The 19,100-nt window shown below is 41.9% G+C and overlaps 1 protein-coding gene across 10 annotated transcripts in view; it reads right to left on the bottom strand.

The window, feature by feature from the left end:
- Positions 1-3,958: 3,958 nt before the first annotated feature.
- Positions 3,959-19,100, bottom strand: part of KCNK12 (potassium two pore domain channel subfamily K member 12) — a 35,364-nt gene continuing 20,222 nt past the window's right edge. The window contains exons 2-4 of one of the 10 annotated variants that reach the window (XR_011140471.1): positions 16,667-17,558; positions 13,021-13,139; positions 3,959-4,073 (exon numbers count right to left, since the gene is read on the bottom strand). Coding sequence is in view for 2 of the 10 variants with exons in the window: in XM_068940063.1 (XP_068796164.1) it covers positions 13,895-13,943; positions 16,667-17,558 (941 nt within the window). In the remaining 8 variants the exon portion in view is untranslated. Of the gene's footprint in view, positions 4,074-4,858; positions 13,944-14,438; positions 17,559-19,100 lie in introns of those variants that run through there. The other 9 variants (XR_011140469.1, XR_011140470.1, XR_011140472.1 and 6 more) reach the window with 9 other exon arrangements.

Genomic DNA, 19,100 nt, shown 5'->3' with positions numbered 1-19,100 from the left:
TCAAAGCTCCTGACTTCTGTAACGTATCCCCTTCACATTACTGCAGAGGGGTCTTGCCTGGTTTTGCTCCTCCACCGAGGAAGGGAATCACCAGTTATGTGCCGTGGCCCCATGTTTCTCTGCAGGTCCTCGTCAGCCCAAGGCATTGAGCTGCTGCGAGAGCTGCTTGGGCAACCCCGTCCGTACGCCCCCTGCAACTGGTGTAGTTCTGCACAGGGCCGCTTGATGGATGGAGAAAGGGGACAGGGAAGAGAGAAATAAGAGGAGATGAGGGAGAAGTTTGCGCTGAACTGGGGTAGAAGGTGATGGGAAATAGACGACAAGAACGAAACAAATGCAGAGGGAGGAAAGCAAAATGAATGACTGAAACATTGCCAGGTTAGTATACCAGATATTTAGAGTCTGCAGCATTTCCACATTTGTATGATGCAATAAACTAGAAAGATTCAAATACAACAGACGAACAAGCTTTATCTAGGGTGAATTCGCTGATACTGCCTGACTTTCTGATTACGTTCCTCTTGGGATCCAACTGCCTTGTGGATACAGAGCAACGGAAAGCCTAAAAGTACATCTCTGTCAGTACTTCCCTCTCGGTAATCAGGCATAGCTGATGATCGAGTAAGGCAAACACCTACAGCAGTGCTCCCGAAACGCAGCCACCGGCTGGGAGTGTGTTGCCAGAGTGCTGTAGCACAAGGTAGCATGGGTTACGGATTATACTGCTAGCAGAACAACTGGCATTAGGGGGGAGAGAGAGACTGTAGAGGTTTGTCTCTATGGCTGATAAGAGATAACAGATCTGAGGAACAGCACAGAATTCATGTGCCAAAGCGACCGGCAGGCCACGTGGCGCACACTTCTACCGATCTACCAGAGTCAAGGTGCATTTAGTGCAAATGCCTCCCCGTGGTGTAATACATGATAGGAGATCAAACCATACTGAAAGAATTGGTCCAGGAAAAAAAAGAGACTTCTAGCAACTAGATGGCTACTCTTACCAAAGCACATAACTTACAAAGCCATTAAATCCATTCCACTTTCTTCGTTAGTCCTGTTTGCACTGTTACAACAGCCTTTGTACAGGCTTAACTTAGAAAGTCTGTGTTCACATGTTCTAGCTGTTAGAAATCAACAACAGGTGGTCTAACGTATACAACTTCTCTGCACGTGGAAGTACTGAACTTGGCTATGCAGCGCGGTATTTCCTTGTCAGCTCGTCTAATAGTGTAAGACTTAAACTGCTTAGACTTGATGATTATAGATGTGAGAATTTCAAATCTTGGTTCATTATTTTTCTTAAAACTAGAAATTCATTATAAAATCAATGCAACAGTATAGCTACGATAATAAACACTCGAATATCAATACATGCCAAAATAAAGGTTCTCATTATAACTTTAAAACTTCCTGCATGAACTGTTTGGAATGACTAGATGGTGGTGATCTAAATATAAATTTAACTTTTATAGGGCTAACTGATTTTAGGTGTATAGGTACAACTTCAATTGACTTTCAAGAGAAGTCTGTGGGAACATCTGACAGCAAAATTAAGTTGTATGTTTCTTGTGGGAGTTCATTTCCTCTGAAAACTCTAAGTGTTTTGCTTTCCTGGCACTTGAATTTTTAAACCTGCAATCCTAACAGGATACAAATTTAAGTTTTCTTAAATGACAGGCAAGAGCAGCTTCACTTTATATTGCAGCATTGACACCTCTGCAGAGGAACATGTTAACTATTGAACAGCACGTGGGAGTCCTGCCAGACAGTCTGAAGTAGGCCGTGAAAAACAATACCATTTCCCCTTGCAACTGTGGGAAATTTTAGGCAGACCAAATGTAATTACAAAGCTGGAGCTTGAACCATGTCCAATAGCTGTAATAACTCTGGGCCTCCAAGCGTCTGAGAAAAAATCCTAATAAACCTAGAATTCAGTAATACCTTTCAGGTTTGATACTACAACAAGCTGTAGGGTTTGAAAACTGAGGTACCCTTTTTTCAGCTTCATGGAAACTTTTCAAAGGCGAGGTGGGATGACAGCTTGGGGGGAGGCAGCAGAGAGAGGAAAGGGCTCGCCGGGACCACCGTGCTTTGAAAAGCGCCAAGACCTTCTGAAAATCCAGTTTTGTTCTTTCACTCACAGAGGAGGAACAATCTGCACAGTTTCCCCAGGACTTTTTCGAAAGCTACAGATCTCCTTTTGGAGCTGCTTTGTTAGCTGAAGGCCGAACATCCGTCCATGCGTATGGAAGCTTTTCTTCCCTATACAGTGACTTTTGGCTGCGCTGAGATCTTCCGCTCCCCACAAAGCTCCCAGACAGTCGGAGGACACAAAGACCAAGGACCTGCCATCACAGCCTGATGTGCAGCCACCGATTTCCATTATTATTATCTCATCAGCGATGTCGTTTCATGCCTTGAAGGAATTGCTTGGGGAGCTGGGGAGGGAAGAAGGGGGCACAGCGTGGCTTACTGAAAACTGCCGTTAGGGCTTTATTGCCTTTCAGAATTGGGGCGGTGAGGAAGTTAACAGGGAAGCGTTGTCACTGGTTTCAGCAGGCCACAATTTCACGCCACGCTTTTGAACGTGTTTACGAGAATGAAGCACTAGGCGGGGAATGGGAGCCTACGTAACAGGAACAGAACTGGAACTAGGCAGCGGCAGGAAACGGGTTAAGTGACCAGTTAAACTACAGGGAAACGAAGAGACAAATACAAAGCATGTTGAGGGACTTAATGATTTCTAGGGCATCTTTAAAGAGTATTATTTCATGTGCAATCTTTTTTTGACTCACTCATGGAAATAGTCTCAGTTCTACCCACATAACTAGTTACATGAATAAGGTGAGCAGGATTTTAGTGTATATGCGATTTTCCTGCCTGGATTAAACAGTTACACGTTATGTGCTGGGGTGTGGGTAGGGGGGCAGACATTCACCATGCATTGACAAACCTACTCGAAGAGGGCACAAAAACGCACTTTCCAAGCGGGATCTAGGGAGGTGACGGCACATCCCTCACCGTGCGATCACGTCTCCACCAGAGGGAGAAGGCAATTCAGCCAAACGGAACAGCATTAATTTCAACCCAATGAAGCTTGGTGACTGGAACAATTAAAAACGTAATACGCCACTGAAGCCCAAGTGATACTACACGAGCTCTAACGAATCATCCGTAACTTCCTCATCGTTTGAGCAGCAGCCCTCGCGCAGCACGTTATCCGTCGCCCTCATTCACCCACCCGGATTACAGGCCGGGAGAGAGGGCAGGGACGCGCCGAGCTGCGCCGCAAGGCTAAAACCCAGGCCGCTTCTCCTCGGGTGGAGGCGGGAAAGGCGGGACGCGGGGGGCCGGGCACCACAGCCGCCCCGGGAGCCATTTTGGGGCTGGCGACCGCCCCCGTCTCCCCGGCAGGCGCCCTCGGCTGCCGCCCGCCCGGCGGCTGCTGCTGCGGAGCGGGGCGGGGGAGGGGAGCGAGCCCGCCCGCCAACGGTCGGCGCGCGGGCAACGCCCGCTGCAACCGCCGCCGCCGCTGAGGCAGCGTCGGGCTGGCTCCCCGCCGTCAGCGGGTCAAGCCCCGCTCAGTAACGTTAGTAGCTCAGCGAGGGCAGTCACTCTGAAATGTGGTGGTGTACAAAGCATAATAGTACACACACAAACACACACAAAAAAGCACGTTTTTCTGTAAATATGATGATGTCACAACGTAGTTGCTGCATATATGTCACATTAGCAGTCCTTTTCCCCTAGATTCTGTGATGGAAGACTTCCGGGTTGGAAGTGTGAAGAAATGGAAACTTGCTGGAAAGTTTAACTAATTTGAAAAGTGAGAGACCCCCCTACAAATCCTCAGGGTGCGGGTAGCACGGCGTGAGGGTCGGGCGCCGTGTGGCAGGAGGTGAAGGAGGTGCGTGGCAGCCGGCGGCTCCCCTTCCCCCCGGGGCTGCCTTGCCCGGCGTAGCGTTTGGTGGCGGTGTCTCTTCAGCCCTCGTCCTCTTTGCCAGCAAGGTACTCCCGTCTCCGCTTTGGCAGGCCAAAGCTGTCAGATCAGCGCTCGTAATGCCAGCACCGGGCTGCAATATGGGAAACTAGGTGCTGTAAAGAGCATACTGGCAATATCATCTCTCTCTCTCTCTCTCTCTCTCTCTCTCTGGGGCTTATTTACATTAGGTGAAGAGGTGGGGACAGTAATCCAAGTTTTGGCTGGAGTTTTGTGAACAGAAATGGTTTGTACTTTGGTTCCCTATTATCTAGCGAGCGTAGCAAGCTTCCGTATTCAACGCGGTGACATTTCTCTGTTTGTAGTGTGATCAATTTTTTTGAGCATCTGTCTAATCAATACCAAGATTTTCAGGATTTGTCTTAATGTCTTAGACAGAAGGATCCTATTGATTTGAATGAATGCTTGGGGTGGGACATACTGGGTGTTCCTGATAGCTGGTTAACAGAGCAAACAGTTTCCATCTGTTCTCCATTTTACTCTAAGGCAAAGCATTAGTAAGATGCAATCATTAACATACAACAATTATATATATTACACGCATGTCGTAATACTTACCGTCCTCCCAGCTTTGCCCAACCATGCAATGGAGATTGAACACGCTTTACACATGCGGCAACTTTTCTCCCAGAAAGAAAATAAATTGCAGTTAAAATCGGAGCTGTTGGCATGAGGACTAAGGCACAGCCAGCCGGTGGGATGGGAGGTGAGAGCAGGGGGAGCCCTCCGGGGGCACAGGCACCCAAGAGACGGGGTGGGCGATGCCCGATGCAATCTCCACTTACGGCCCCTGTCAGCAACGTTATCCTGAAGTAGCATATTTTAAAAAGGCCACCTTTGCTAGGAGGTGCTTCTTTCTCGCCTCCTGTTTTTCACCTTCAGAAAAGAAGAGTACTAGCATGCGTGTTCCAGGCAACGCTTTTCTGTTTATTTCAAAAATCTCTGTAGTAGCTTAACTGCAACAATCCAAATGTCATTTGGAATTTGATACCCTTTCAGGTGTACAGAATTCATGAGAAGCCATACATCACATCATTAAAAATACACAGGAATGTTCACTGAATATAATCAGCAGGTTCTTCTATTTACTCATTAACTGTCAGTGATGCATTTTCTGTCAGTGTCTTTGCATCGCTTTGCAATATATCTGTGGCTCATCTGTTTCTGCCTCCTAGATCCATTAAACTTACTTCTGTGAATGAAGGGGTGTGAATCTTAGAATATATATGGATTTTTCTTTGCAAGCTGTATATATCATACCAGTAGAAATGTGATCCATATTTAATTAGCTTAATACGTATGGCTTTTACTCCTCTTCATTCAAAGATTTTATAGTGGAAAAATCCTGAGTTGACATCAAAAATAGTGATTAGTCAAAAGCAGTCACAATTACTGTACGTGTTGGAGGCAAAGTTCCTGTCAACCCACAATTATTTTAGAAAATGTAATGAATTTAAATAGATTTCAAATCTGAAATTTATTTCAGTGTAATGTTTTGCTAGGAAGCATCCTCTGAAAGAAAAAAATATATACTTTCTAATCAATGATTTACAGGAATTGGTATTTCTTCATTTCACCTCTTGACTCAGCAAATGCAACTGAAGTTGTGCTAGGAAATTCACACAGCTCTTTTTGACTTCCAGCAGACATTTAAAAATAATTATGTCTATTTAATTAGTGTATTTGTTATCTGGAATTCATCAAAGTTATTCCAGATTCAGACAAGCGCATCTGAGAGCAGCGCTTGCTTCCTAGAACCTATCAGCTCTTTCTACTTAATCACGTAATTTCTGTGTCATTCATGTCTTTAGAATTATGTTAAGTCAAATCAGCTGCTGAGTAAGGTGAAGGAGAAAGTTCATTTGCTTTTCCCCCTGGAAAAATGAGTGGTGCCTGCAGAAAGGCCAGGTTGGAAGGGCAGCCCTGAAGCCTCTAGGTACCATCCTTGCAGGCAGGCGTTTTCATATCCCACTATGTATTTTTCCAGATTTCAGCAGACTACTGGGATTCATCAAACCACAACCTAAAGGGAATTACTACTGTTTTAAGAGAGCTTTCACCTCCTTCTCTACATTAGCCAGATATGTCACTTTTGCAGTTAGAATATTGTTCAAATTTGAGCTCTGAGGGGTGAAAGACTTCCAGTGCATGAGGCTTTTATAAGACTTCATTCCTCATGAGGTCCACATGAGAGAGGTTTTTCTGAAGTTCTTCTAAGAGCGAGTGAATGGCTTGTTGAGGGGGAAGTTAATAAATGGGCAGGTTTCCAGTTTCACTTGTTTGGAAACGGAGATTGATAATTGGATACCTGGAACTGCCAGGGCTGTTTCTGGCCAGAGAACTGTTGTTTTTTCTGATCAAGGATCAGCTGAAATTCTTCTCAGATGTTGTAATGTTCCCTGGCTAGCATCCATATTTACCTGTTACAGGTTTCTCTTAATAAGCATGTGCTTGTGTAAGATTTGCCGTCTTCCTCTGATTTCAATCTGTTGGTGAGGAGAAATTTCCCAACAATGAAGAAACCACAGTGGAAACTCTTCTTTCTCAGAAAATGCCATTTTTGCTGCTGCAGCTGTTCACAGAGCAATGTCCAGCACTCTAAACATAAAGCTTATGGTCTCATGAACTAGAACTCCTCTTAATGCCAGGAGAGCAGCTGGCTGATATGGACAGGGAAAGCTTTGCGCAGAGCTTTTGCATGTGTGATTATTACTGTTTCATTCATTTAGTATTGCATTGCTTTTCTGATATATTAATCTGGGGGTGGGTTTTTTGTTTTTTGGTTTTTTTTCCTCAAAACTATCAAGAGATAACAAGGCATGTTTGGGTAATCATCAAGGCAGGTCTTGTGACAGAATTAGCAAGGCAGCGGAAGGTTAGGTGTCAAATGGATTGAGTGATCAGCACAGGAATACTGAAAATCATGACATCTTGTGCGTAGGCTGTGAATAACGGGCAACACCCTTTTTAATCATTAAAATAGAAAATGATATCTATATTTTATGATGTTTTTAGCCCATTAAAAAGCCAGGGATATGACCACATTGCTGATGATTTGCACCAGTTTACTGGCAGTACATTCGCTGGCCTCAAATCAGTGGATGGCGATGAGATGAATCCCACGCTCCCTCCTGGCCCCTCCGCTGGAGAGGCTTGGCCAGAAGAGGCTGCTGCACGTTGCCATGACGTTCAGCTTTTCCCTGCAAAATACAGAAGCCCTCCGGCAGATCTGTTTTGTACTGGGGACTGGACCAGTATCCACGGTCCTGGACCACAGGAGTGCTTAAAACTACTTTCACCTCAGTCCAGCACATCCTATTCAGGTAGGTCTTGTTCAGACCAAATGTGTCCCCGAATATATTTTGCTTTCGTACAGAAGAAGAAAATGTAGGTCTTTACCACCCCAGTGCTGCCAGAAGCAGAGGCCTCCCCTCAAGAAATAGTTCTGGTTTGCCACAGAGTGCACTTAAGCATTAAAAAGTAAAGGTACTGTAATTCTGTGTCATATTTGTGAGGTTTTGGGCCCAACTGTATAATTTAGCACCTTACTTTGTGTTTGGAGCACCACTTCTTTTGTTGCTTCTTTGTAGATGAATGATGATAAGGCTATCCTTCCATTTTTACTGTTAAAGATAACCAAAGACCTCTTAGCAAATAAAAGTAGACTTGGTAGCTGACTCATCTTGCAATATTTATATGTGCTGTCATCATAGAGAAAGCCAAAACAAGTCTTTCCATCCGTTTTACTAGCAAAGTAAGATCCCAGCACTACAGCTTTCCTGGTGCAGAGGCTGAATGTAAAATGAACTGACAACTGCTCTGTGTCTCAAAACGTTCCAGTTTTTGGAACAAGCAGAGTTCAAGGATGGCCAGAAACAGTCTAGAATAGGCTACAACATTTATAGTATTTTGCTGTGTTTCTCAATAATGGCTGAATAAAATCTCAGTCTCTTTTTTCCTTTTGCCTTTCACTAGTTCTTTACGTCTTGGCGATTTGAATAAAAATTCCCCATAATTGCATCAGTTTTCTTCCCACAAAGAGTGGAAAATATGAATATCAAATATCTCGTTCTTCTCAACTACTTTTCATATGATGACCTTGTAGCAAGTTACTTTTCTCCCGTTTCAGAGACAGGGTGAAGGAGGCTGTAGGTATACATTGCCTTTGCTCTGCTGTGACTGTATGCCGACACTGCGAAATCCTGCTGCTGTTTCTGGCCACGAACTCCTTCCCCTTGCACTGGGTCTGTCAAGTCTGCTGCTGCACAACAAGCTAGTTCAATGAGCTGACTAAACAAGGGTTTTTGTGGGTTTTTTTTTTTTTTCATCAGCTACCCTTTTAAACTAATTCATCCTGTGGCTGCACAGGTGCTAGCCCTGAAGTAAGGGCAGGGGCAGGAGTTTGAGGTGAGGCAGAGGAAGACGAGGATGTTCTTTAGAGTTAGTTGCAGCAGCCTGGGGTGACAGCAAACCATGCCCTGAGGCACAGCCACCTAGTCAAGCTGCTTTAATAACCTAAGTCCCAGTCTAAACCTCCAGTAGCTGAACCAGTCTACAAATAATACATTTGTACATCCCGAGTCAGCAAATTACTCCTGGTTCGGCAGCTTTCTACACGGATCTCTTTGTAGAAGTGGTTAATGGAAAGTGGTATTTTATTATTTAAGTTTAATCGCCTGCATTGGACTTGCATTATCATGCCCTTATTTGGTAGTTGCCAAACAGGTAAAAATATTCAGGTTTTGGATGTTTGTAAATATAATTGTGTTTACAGCTGTTCAGAGTCCTCTATTTTATTCCCTTTAGAAGTTCTCTTCACAGGAATGAATGTATGGTGTAAAGCATTTTCCAAATGGACTTTACATCCTTCTAATTTTCTTATAAGAATTTACACAAGTTAGATAAAATGGCAAATAAAATAGTAATGACTTTATATAAAACTATGTCTCTAGTATCATTCACTGAATTAATGTAAAGTATTTCTATTGGTGCCAAAAATATCTTCAGTCTACTAATTCCAACAATCACATCATAATTTAAATTCTTTTAAATTAAACTTTTTTAAACAAAAAGTATTCAGAAAAGAGCCTGGTTTCTCCTAAGCATATCTGGGAACATTTGCTGGTCAAGTCAGTATTTCAGCAGCCTGCAATGTATGCAGAGGAGAAAGCTATACCAACTAGAAACGAGCACAGAACTGGTCATTCCTTTTTTAACTCATACTTATTGAAATGCAAAGTAAAGAAGTAGGAAAAGTAGTAAACCTAACTGCAGAAGTAACATTCTTCTGATATTCATAATGGGAGATAATAATGCTAGCTCAGGTAAAGATTTGTACCAAGGTGTGCCCTTTAAAAAGAAATTAGAATTAGACAGAAATACTTTTGAGCAGATAAATTTTTATATAATTCAAGTCTTTCTAAGTTGGCTTGAAATTTGTAACTAATATTTTTGCAGGGAGTTTACAACAAGGTAGGATTCTAGTGCGTTAAAAGTGAGCGTGTCTGTATATTGAAAGCGATAGCATTACTTATTTTTGTAAATAAACAATGTCTCCATTATAAAATAACATTTTTTCAGATGTTCTGCTTTCAGATACTGACGTTTTACAGTAAAATTAAAGCTGAAGCCTTGCATTGCCTGTTCAGCCTCCGTATGTTACTGTAACCAAACATTTTCTGGACATACTTTACTTGCAGGGAGTATAATTGATTCAATAATATAAAAGCTAGGAAATGATAGCCATCAAGCAAATACTTGGTGTTAGAATTGCATGCTGTCAGAGGTATCAGTGATTCTTTTCAATTTATTTACTCTGTATTATAAAAGCATTTATTTTGCATTGGCTCATTGGCTTTAAGAAGTAATCTTACAGTCTGTGAAGTACAAAGAGATTATGGGAACATCATATTTGTATTTCTTAGAAGACCTGATAAAGCATCAGTTGCTGTAGGGCCTAATCCTGAAAATACATGGACTAAGACTTGTGCAATTTAAAATCCACCTAAATCGCCATGCCCAGGGTTTCCTGGTGCTTGGTCTAGGCTTGTGAGCTGGCTAGTCAAGGCATGACAGGGGCACGGGGACTGCGGTGGAACCTGGGTATGGAAATCTCGGCTTACAGCGCACCTAAGTAATGCCCATCATTGTAATATATCAGCGTGGCTGCTTTTATAGTCGTATGCATGGTGACAGATGTGCAAATCAGACCCTGACAGTGTTCACGTCTTGAATGTAGCACAGACAGTAAATGTAAGCGTGTGATCTTTCTCTCTGCCCTTCATACCCTACTAAATAATTTTCTTAATATTTCACATGAGGTAGATGAGCCTGTGCTGCAACTCGAGTGCTACGGGTGTTTTCTCATCATTTTACGACACGAGCATAATGCCCATGCATCTATCTAAAGCAAAACAGGTCTTTCGTTTTTGCTGGATGTACTGTAAAATGCTTTTGAGTCTTTCCCGTTCCTCACACTTTTTGTTCCTTTGGGGACAACTGTGTTATGAAATCATCATAATACAGACAGCAGAAACACCAGAAGTGTGAATATCTGGAGGCTTTGGAAATGGAAGGGGATCAACAGATGGTAGAAGGCCTCCTTCTTGTTATACCTTGATAGAAGTCTATATTTTCTTTCTCAGACTACATTGCTAAACGGCTGGGTACTGCGCTATAAACTGTATCCATAATTACAGTACCTTTCCTTTCCCAAGGAAAGAATTAATATAATAGATAGGAAGACTGCAGGTTTGCTATATCCTACATGTCCATTACTCCTTCAAAGGAAAACCACACCATTTCATTTCCTGAGAGCTGAGAACGTGAGTTTTGGTTTGACCCTAGACCTCTTTTTGGTTATGTAATACTTCTGGAAATGGCACCTTTTTCTGGCCTAAAGGTATATTCTAATCAAAGGGTGGAAGTTAACCATTTAGTAAATAAGAAGAGTAAGAAAAAAGGCATGCGTCTGTCTTGGTAGCTGCCTTCTGACTGCGGCCGTGTAGATTGGAAGTGGTATGTTCTCTGTGCCATTGCTACATAGTATATTTATGATGCCTAATGAACCATTTACTGTGCATATGTTAATATGCATATCCTGCGAGTCAAACCTCAGTAGAATTGGCCATATTTTCATGCTTTTTCCATAGATAATGTAATGCTTCTTTTTTCCTAGTATGAATAGTCACAAAACCAGAATGTAAGCTCAAATGTGGAAGCATTCACAAAAAATAAATGGCTTGTTAGTTGTAAAATGTGCCGTTCACACTTCATTAGTTTTTTTTTTTAAGTCAAATATTAATAAGCCCTAACTGAATTCATTATGTAACATAACATTAATTGTATTTCAATATGGCATTGAATATGTCTGTTGGATTGGAAAGGCACATTAGTAATCCAATTAGAGCAGGAGCCATTAGAGCCATACCCATAGATTTTCTGTAGGCTGGCAATCAGCGTCACCCAAAGCATGGTTTTGTTTAACCTATGTCTGAACGTTCATCAGAATAATTAATCACTGAATGTTTTTCAAGTTAAAAAGTTATGAAAACACAAACAAGTGAGAATGGTCTCAGTGCTACAGGTAATTTCTGCATAATGATGAATTTGCCCCCCATAAGCAATCAGGCCTATATCCGGCCTGTACCATATGCCTGGCTGTTTGGCCTCCGCTGTTGCTTAGGCTCTCCTTTCAGTAACAAGTGAAAAGATGACTGAAATAGACATAAATGGTCCTAATATAGCCAGATTTTCACCTACAGAAACCTAGGGAGAAGGAGAAGAAATTAAGGCCAAATTTGAGGCCTAAAGCTGTGCTGGGACAGTAATGCTAAACCAACAGGTGGCTTCACAACGCATCTCTGCATAACCAGATCAGAGCGATGGGGCGGTCACCAAAGGCTTTACCATGATTCTTATACCTCTCCTGTTTTTCCCCAATAAATCTATCTGCAAAACGTTGGCAATTAGGTTATCAATTAGCATGCACATTGCAGAGGCACAAATATCCTTCATAACAGACTTTCTTGTTTCCACTTTAGTTCTGTCTTCTGCTGCACTGCCCCAATTACCTCCTGAAGCACACTGGTAATTTTTGTTCCCATTAACGGCAGTTACTTATGAAATGCTTCTTCTAGAGGGAGACAGGCAAACTAGAGCCTTGTCCTTCAGAAACTTGTATTTGTTACTGAGATCCATGAGATTACTTCTTTGAACAGTTATATTGTCTGAAGGACATGTTGTACATTTTAAGGAGATAAAAGGCAATCTGAATTTTTTGCACAAATCTTGAAGTGTATTTTCAGATGGGGAAAAATACCCAAACCTAATCTAATGATGTCAGCGTGACTCTAAACTTTGTTTGGCACACACATGGAAAGTCAAATAGCAGGAAGTAAATTTAGTGACTTTTTAAAGCTATCTGAAGCAAGGAGACACTACAAGTTTCACAAAAAGCTGGTTTTTGTTAAGTGCTCTATTCTGAGCAGTTCTCCAGGAGAAAGAAAAGACTTCAATTGAATTTCATCTTTGTCCCTTGTTATTTTACACTTACATTTTAATTCTCATCCTCAAGATACTAGTGCATGGGTCAGGACAATACAGTCTTTCCTCCCTTCTTGCCAGAGGTCTGAGCAGCTCCTGCCTGTGCAGTCTTTTCTCTCATTAGGCGCTGGCTCCAAGGAAGTCCTAAGTCCTGTAGCTCTCTGCTGTTCACGAATGTTCTTCTCAGGCTCAAATAACAAAAGACTAATTTGGAGCACAGGATCTGAGTTACCCATCCTGTGCTGCCTGTATAACTGCTCATCAGACAACTGTGATGGCTGGGGCTGGATCCGCTAGGAGTCACTGCTGCTATTTTGCACCATGATGCAGAGGGAGGTATATCACAGAAGGGGAACTTTTTGATCCTAAGTTATTTGCATTTTTAAAATGAAAATTAGTTTTACAAGGCTGTCCAAAAACAAAACCTTGGGGAAAAAAAAAAACGTATTGAGAAGGTAATATAACGCCCAAGTTACCTGCAAAGAAAGTGCAATCTAGTGCAGCGTGCTTTCCTTTTCCCACTCTGTTCCTTCAGTTTCCTTCTGCATTTCTTGTGCTTCAGCCTGTGTCCAGGTACTGCAGATATTTGCTTTGTCTGTGAAAATGAAATACCAGCAGGAATTGCATTTGATGCAACGGGTGCATGTTTAGGGTTTGATTCACAAATGGAGCCAGCTGCCAGCTGGGGAATCCCGCGCTGGACCATACACAATAAAAAGGAAGAATTAGGTGCCCAAACATGGCAACTTCTCACTGAATTTGCTAGAAGAAAGCTAAAGAAAGGGCAGGAGGGACTGAGAAAGACTGATTCCCAGAATCTCCTATTTCCTCTTGGCTACTGTACTCGAGCACACAGGTGACGGGTGCCCAGGCTGTGCTATTAGACAGGTAAATAGGGATTTTGAGTTGGTTTTCATGTGTCCCTGAAAAATACTTTGGCTACTGAATATGAAGAGGAGGGAACTGTAAAGTCACTCCTCGTCAGAAGCTCTCCAGTGAGACCCAATTCAGTAGCATGCTCTGAAACCCACAATAAATTGGGCTTGCTGAGCTAGATGGCTCTGTGAATTTTTATGGGCTTATGTATGAGATGGGGTCCACATGACTGAGGGGTGTCAGCATTTGGGGATATTTGCACTGCAAGAAACAGGGGCATCGAGCCGACTTCACGGGTAGAAATCCGGGCATGTACTTTTTTTGCGCGCCTCTGAGGTTAAGAAGCAGCAGAATGGAGGTTTTCAAGGATTTTGGGAGTGATGAAATGTCAGACATAAGTGCATAGAGTAGCAACCAGATGCCCAAATCCGTTGGGGAACCCGGCTCTGGGAGCCAGTCCAGCTCCCACTGAAGTCAACAGGAACTGCAAAGGGTCTTGCCATGCTGCTGCCTTGGATCCAGTCTACAATCCAGATCAGATGAAGACAAAAAAAAGCAGAAGTATTTAAATCATGTTGCAGTAGACTGTCTGCCTTGGTATTGACTCAGAAAAAGCACAGAAATAGCAGCAGAGGTATGTACAGTTTCATATTACTTCATCACATGTTGCACACAGGAATATAGGTAGTTTGAAAACAATTTACAAATATTTAAATAAGTCCGTAAGGATAGTTATAATAGTTATCCTTTAAAAAATCTTACTGAAAAAATAAATCCCCCTATTTTGCAAATGTTATCACAAAAATATAGTTCTTGAGAACACAGGATGTTAACATATTCTAACTTGTTTTTATGAGTGAAATGAATAAACCTAAGTACCTAGCTACAGAACCTAAGTAATTCTGCTGTGTTTTGGAGTCCTATCTATTTAAACTCTAAGTCCTCCGGGATGGAGCCTGTCTAATAATAATAATAATAATAATAATTTATTATAATAAATAATAATAAATAGCTTTACCCCTTGGGGTAATCCGGGAGGGAAGAGGAACATCTTCAGTTCTTTCAGTGTCCTGCCTCTGCTGTCTGTTTCCAAAGACAGTCCCTGCAGCTCTGGAAGCAGCCTTCCTGAACTGAGTCTTTGCGCTCAGTCTTGTGAGTCTTTCGCAGATCAGGGCCTAGACCTATAGATCCAGTTCAAACTAAACCTTCAGTAGAGTTTAATTTAGGATCCCCACCGGTTTGACCTTTACCTACTTCTCCACCACCTCTGGAAGAGGGCTACTAAAAAGTAGACTTTGAGACAGTGAGTGCACACATGCAGACGCGTGCTCTTTAGGGGGTCTTTCTGTCATGAAGGAAGCTCTTGTCAGATGAATGCTGCTTGAATGCTTTCTCTTGAGTAGTCTTAATTACAATTCTGTATCGTACAGACCACATGCATTACTGAGCGTTTTTTGCCACACCTATCTTGGTAAAGGCGCTGACTGCATTTACAATATGATGCAGATCCTTGTATGATGTTTTATCTACTGCTCCAATTCCTTTTCCTTTAGACAGAAGATATAATCGTTATGTTATACTTCAGCTGGCAGTCTCAGGTGTGCAAAACCTCAGGCTGTCGAATGAAAAGTTAATCTTCCACGGTTAAATTCCAAAACATTTTGCACTCCTACAAATTTAAAGAAAAGCAAAATGGTGGAGACCCCAAACCCATGCAAAACAAAGTAGCAAAATATCTGTATGAAACTTCACGGAAATATTTTCAAACCTTTCCAATATTCCAGCTTTTCAGTTTAGTCAGCAGTCCACCTACTAGTCATGACCTTGCCTCTAATTAGCCAAGCACTTCAAGAATAGGCCACCATGGTTTCTCAGACTTCAAGCTTGGACTGTGTTTCTTACTGAAATCAGCCAAAGGCTTTTTACTACCTTCACAGCATTAAAGGAGTAGCATAGTATGGAGAGTTTAGGGAAATGACCTAGAGCTTTGCAAATATTTCTGAAAGAGATTTGCAGAAATTCCTCTGCAGTCATTTGTCATAAACTAGAAACTTAGACCAGCTATACTTGAAGATGTCTTCTGGTTCTTAAGCAGTCTGGGCTAACACAGGGTAGATACGAGTTAACACAGTAGCATGGGCAAATTTATGATTTACTATCAACGTTTGGGAAGAAGTTGGCTTCTGGGGGAGCTCTGAAGCAATGCTCTTTCCTGTAAGCTTCACTACCAGATTTGTTGAAAACAAGTACCGTGCTGGGGGCCACCAAGAACTGCAAAGAAAATACGTGCATGAACCTCTGCAGTAATATTGCTGAAGATGCAAATTTATGACAGTAGAGCCTGCATTCACTTTAATAACTTACTTTCATGTAAAAGTAATGAAATAAACCTTTAACTTACATTTTAGTGGCAATACAAATATTTGACATCAGAGGTGAACACTGGCTTCTTTGCATTGAATGAGGACAGTACTGACGCTGACAATTGCCTGTTTTCAGTTACTCAGCAGGTGGGAATAGTTTTGCACGTTCTAACGTGGTCGTTCTAACTGATAACTCCCTGACTTCCAAAAGTCAGGTAGCAGGTAGTGTTTCAGACAAGACTGGCTGAAAAACTTCATTCATCGTCAGGGGAATTAAGTCAATTTGATCGTCCACCATTGAAATCAGTAGTAGTATTCAAGTGAAGCACAATCACCCTAAAGATGGTGTAATTGCAGTCACCTACATGTATGTTATATACAGGCCTGGCATGAGGAGTTGGTGAGGAGCATTAAGTACAAAGCTCAGGGCCAGATCCACCCTTCGCCAAACTGTGAGATACGGGTTTAGCCAGCCCTAAGCCCTCAAGCTTGAATCTGGAACTGAACTTTCCCAGAATGCGCTTTAACCCAGAGTTTGGTTCAGGCTGTTTTCTGTAGACGAGTATGTTGGTTTAGACACCCTCTTAGCCATGCACACCATTCTTTCAAAATTGCATCAAATTCCGCACCATGTCTTTCCCAACACAACCTATGGGGAAAACTGTAACATTATGGTTAAGATGTTACTGCATATTAGAGAAGACTCATAAAAAAACCTGGAAGCCAAACTGCGAAACGTCCAATGAATACCAAGTCTCTCTCTGAATTTAAGACTTTCCAGGAGTTTATGGTGATAATTCCACCCTAATCACCATTTTATTTTTATTAAAGAAACAATAAGAAAGCATCATTTTCTTATAGAAGAAAACTTCAAAAACTCTACCTAGAATCACTTGTTTCTGCCAATCTGTTGTTCATGATGGCTAGAGCACCCACCCCTGCAGAAAAACCATTTTGTCTTGTATTGATACAAACGTTCCTTGGGTAGCCATTGGCTGTCTCAGACAACTGCTTTTGCAAAATGGCCAGAGAGACTTTATTCGATGCCGTGAGCTCCCTCATAGAAATCATCTCTCCAGAAAGCCTCCTCCCTTCGGTGTCGCTGTCGTACTGTCCATCAGTTTCCATAGAGATGTTATGTCGACGTAGGCGAGCTCCTGGGGTAATGGCATTGCGACGTCCAAGGCGGGCACTTGATTTATGGCACTTTGGGCAACATCTGCATTCAAATTTTTTCAACACCCAGTTCAAAACTTGCTTGATTACAATTGAGATTACATTAAAAAGAGAGTATATGCAACATACCCCCATTAATATAAACAGGAAGTTTCCGAATCTGTATAATCCCTGATTTTGGTATACAGCATTTTGGCTGCTTACCAAATCTCCAAAGCCAATGGTGCTAAAGGTGACAAAACAGTAGTACAAGGAGTCAATGTAGTTCCATCCTTCCACTGCTGTGTACATTGCTGAGGCACAGCAAGAAAGTGTGATAGCAAAAATTCCCAGGATCAGCATCACATGATAAACGGATGGCTTCCACCCGACGAGGCTGCCCACCCCAGAGATAGCTGACCCCCTTCGGAAGCTGGGAGGTAGGAGACCACTTCTTCGCAGCTGTCTCTCATGGCAAGCCTTCATGATAAAAGCCAGGAGAGAGATAATACGCTCCAAGAAGAGGTTGAAGAAAAGAATAGTCCCAGCACACCCAAAAAGGCCATAAACAATGAGGAATACTTTTCCAGCCACAGTTGCTGGTGTGGTCATTCCAAAACCTGCAGAAATGTGGAGATAAATGGGTAACATTAACGGCATAGTCTTTCCTCTATAAACTCAGGATGTATGTAAGTTATCATAGGTCCCACTTCACCAGACAACAGAAAGAGAGCTATTTCTAAGTCAGCTTAGGCCAGCCTGAAACCAAGTTTTGTAAAGAATGAAAAAGGACGTGAAGGGCAACAAGATGACTAGAATTCAAGAGAGAGCAACCGTCTCCCAGAGATGAAAGGCAGTGTATTAACAGAGTAACACTACGGTATTTGGGAGAACTCTGCAAATTCAGGTAGAAGTCTTTCCTAAACCTAAACTTCTTTGTGGCGAAAGCAGGTGAACAGGCCATTTCCTTGCTTCTACTCATGCGAACCAACATGGCATACTGGAAAGTTTAAGTAAGTACTCTGTTTACAAGCTGTAAACCAGCGTAGCCCCGTTGTTACCAAGGTATACCACCTCCTCTGAGAAGGCTGGAGATTTCAGTCTGTATAGCAACAACCCCTCCCCCCCCCAAAACTGACTATTATTTTAAAAATAACAGCACTTTAAAGTCTTAACCAAATACCAGCTCCGACTACCCTACCTGATATTATCATGGAACATAGGAAAAGCCATGGCCCCATTTAAGTCAGTGGCGAGATATCCACGCTGCAGAGCCACGTGTCAGACTGGGAACGCTTGGACCTTGCAGCCTGGTAATTAGAGCAATGTGGAACACTGCTACAAAGTTACGTAGAAAAATCAGAGCGTACAAACTCTGGGAAGATCCAGAAGCAATATTAATTCGCCTCTTCTTTAAATGAAGTATGTTTTGATATTACTCATATACATTACTTTAAATACAAGCAGTAATGGCTTGCTGCTATAGATGCTTAAATAACAGCAAAAGTGACCTTAATTTTTCATGCAAATAAGCATGGTAAGTTTTCTCCATGATGTGTGCTCATATTTATCATTTTTTCCTAAAATTGAATAACACTTACTTCATGTATCATCTCAGGAATACTCTTCTGAAACTGCATTCTGGAGGTATTGTCCTTGCTACTGCTATTCTTCTCTTTAAAAATACTCGGTGATTTAGTCAAAAAGTGAACTGATGGGACTGAGGTGATTGATCATGTCCCATGAATAAATAACCACATATAATTAAAATGAATGGTTTGCCAGAAGCCGTACGCTGGAATTTCTTTACCTCACTGTTTTATGAAAATGGTGAGCAAGGAATATATTCAGAGGAGTAAATATCAGCATCAAACCACATCAACAGAAGTTTGCTAGGAAAAAAAAGAGCTACATTTAATGGATACGGTACTCATAATGAAATCATTACATCCACTTCATGACGATGATGCCCCTTTAAAGAGAAACAGAAAAATATTTCCTATGTATAATGAGCTGAGATTGCTGCTTGAACTCTATTTATTTATTTTTGTAATGGCTACATCTTCTGTGAAATATATTTGTGCTACTTTCATATTTCATCGATACCAAACTTTGCATTTGTTGTTAAAAGAAATTAAAGGGGTGACAAGTAAACTTTGAAG

Source organism: Struthio camelus, chromosome 3 (genome assembly GCF_040807025.1).
Source record: "Struthio camelus isolate bStrCam1 chromosome 3, bStrCam1.hap1, whole genome shotgun sequence".
Classification (NCBI taxonomy): Eukaryota; Metazoa; Chordata; class Aves; order Struthioniformes; family Struthionidae; genus Struthio; species Struthio camelus.
The sequence above is the reverse complement of the archived record's forward strand: the minus strand, read 5'-3'. Positions and strand labels throughout refer to the sequence as shown.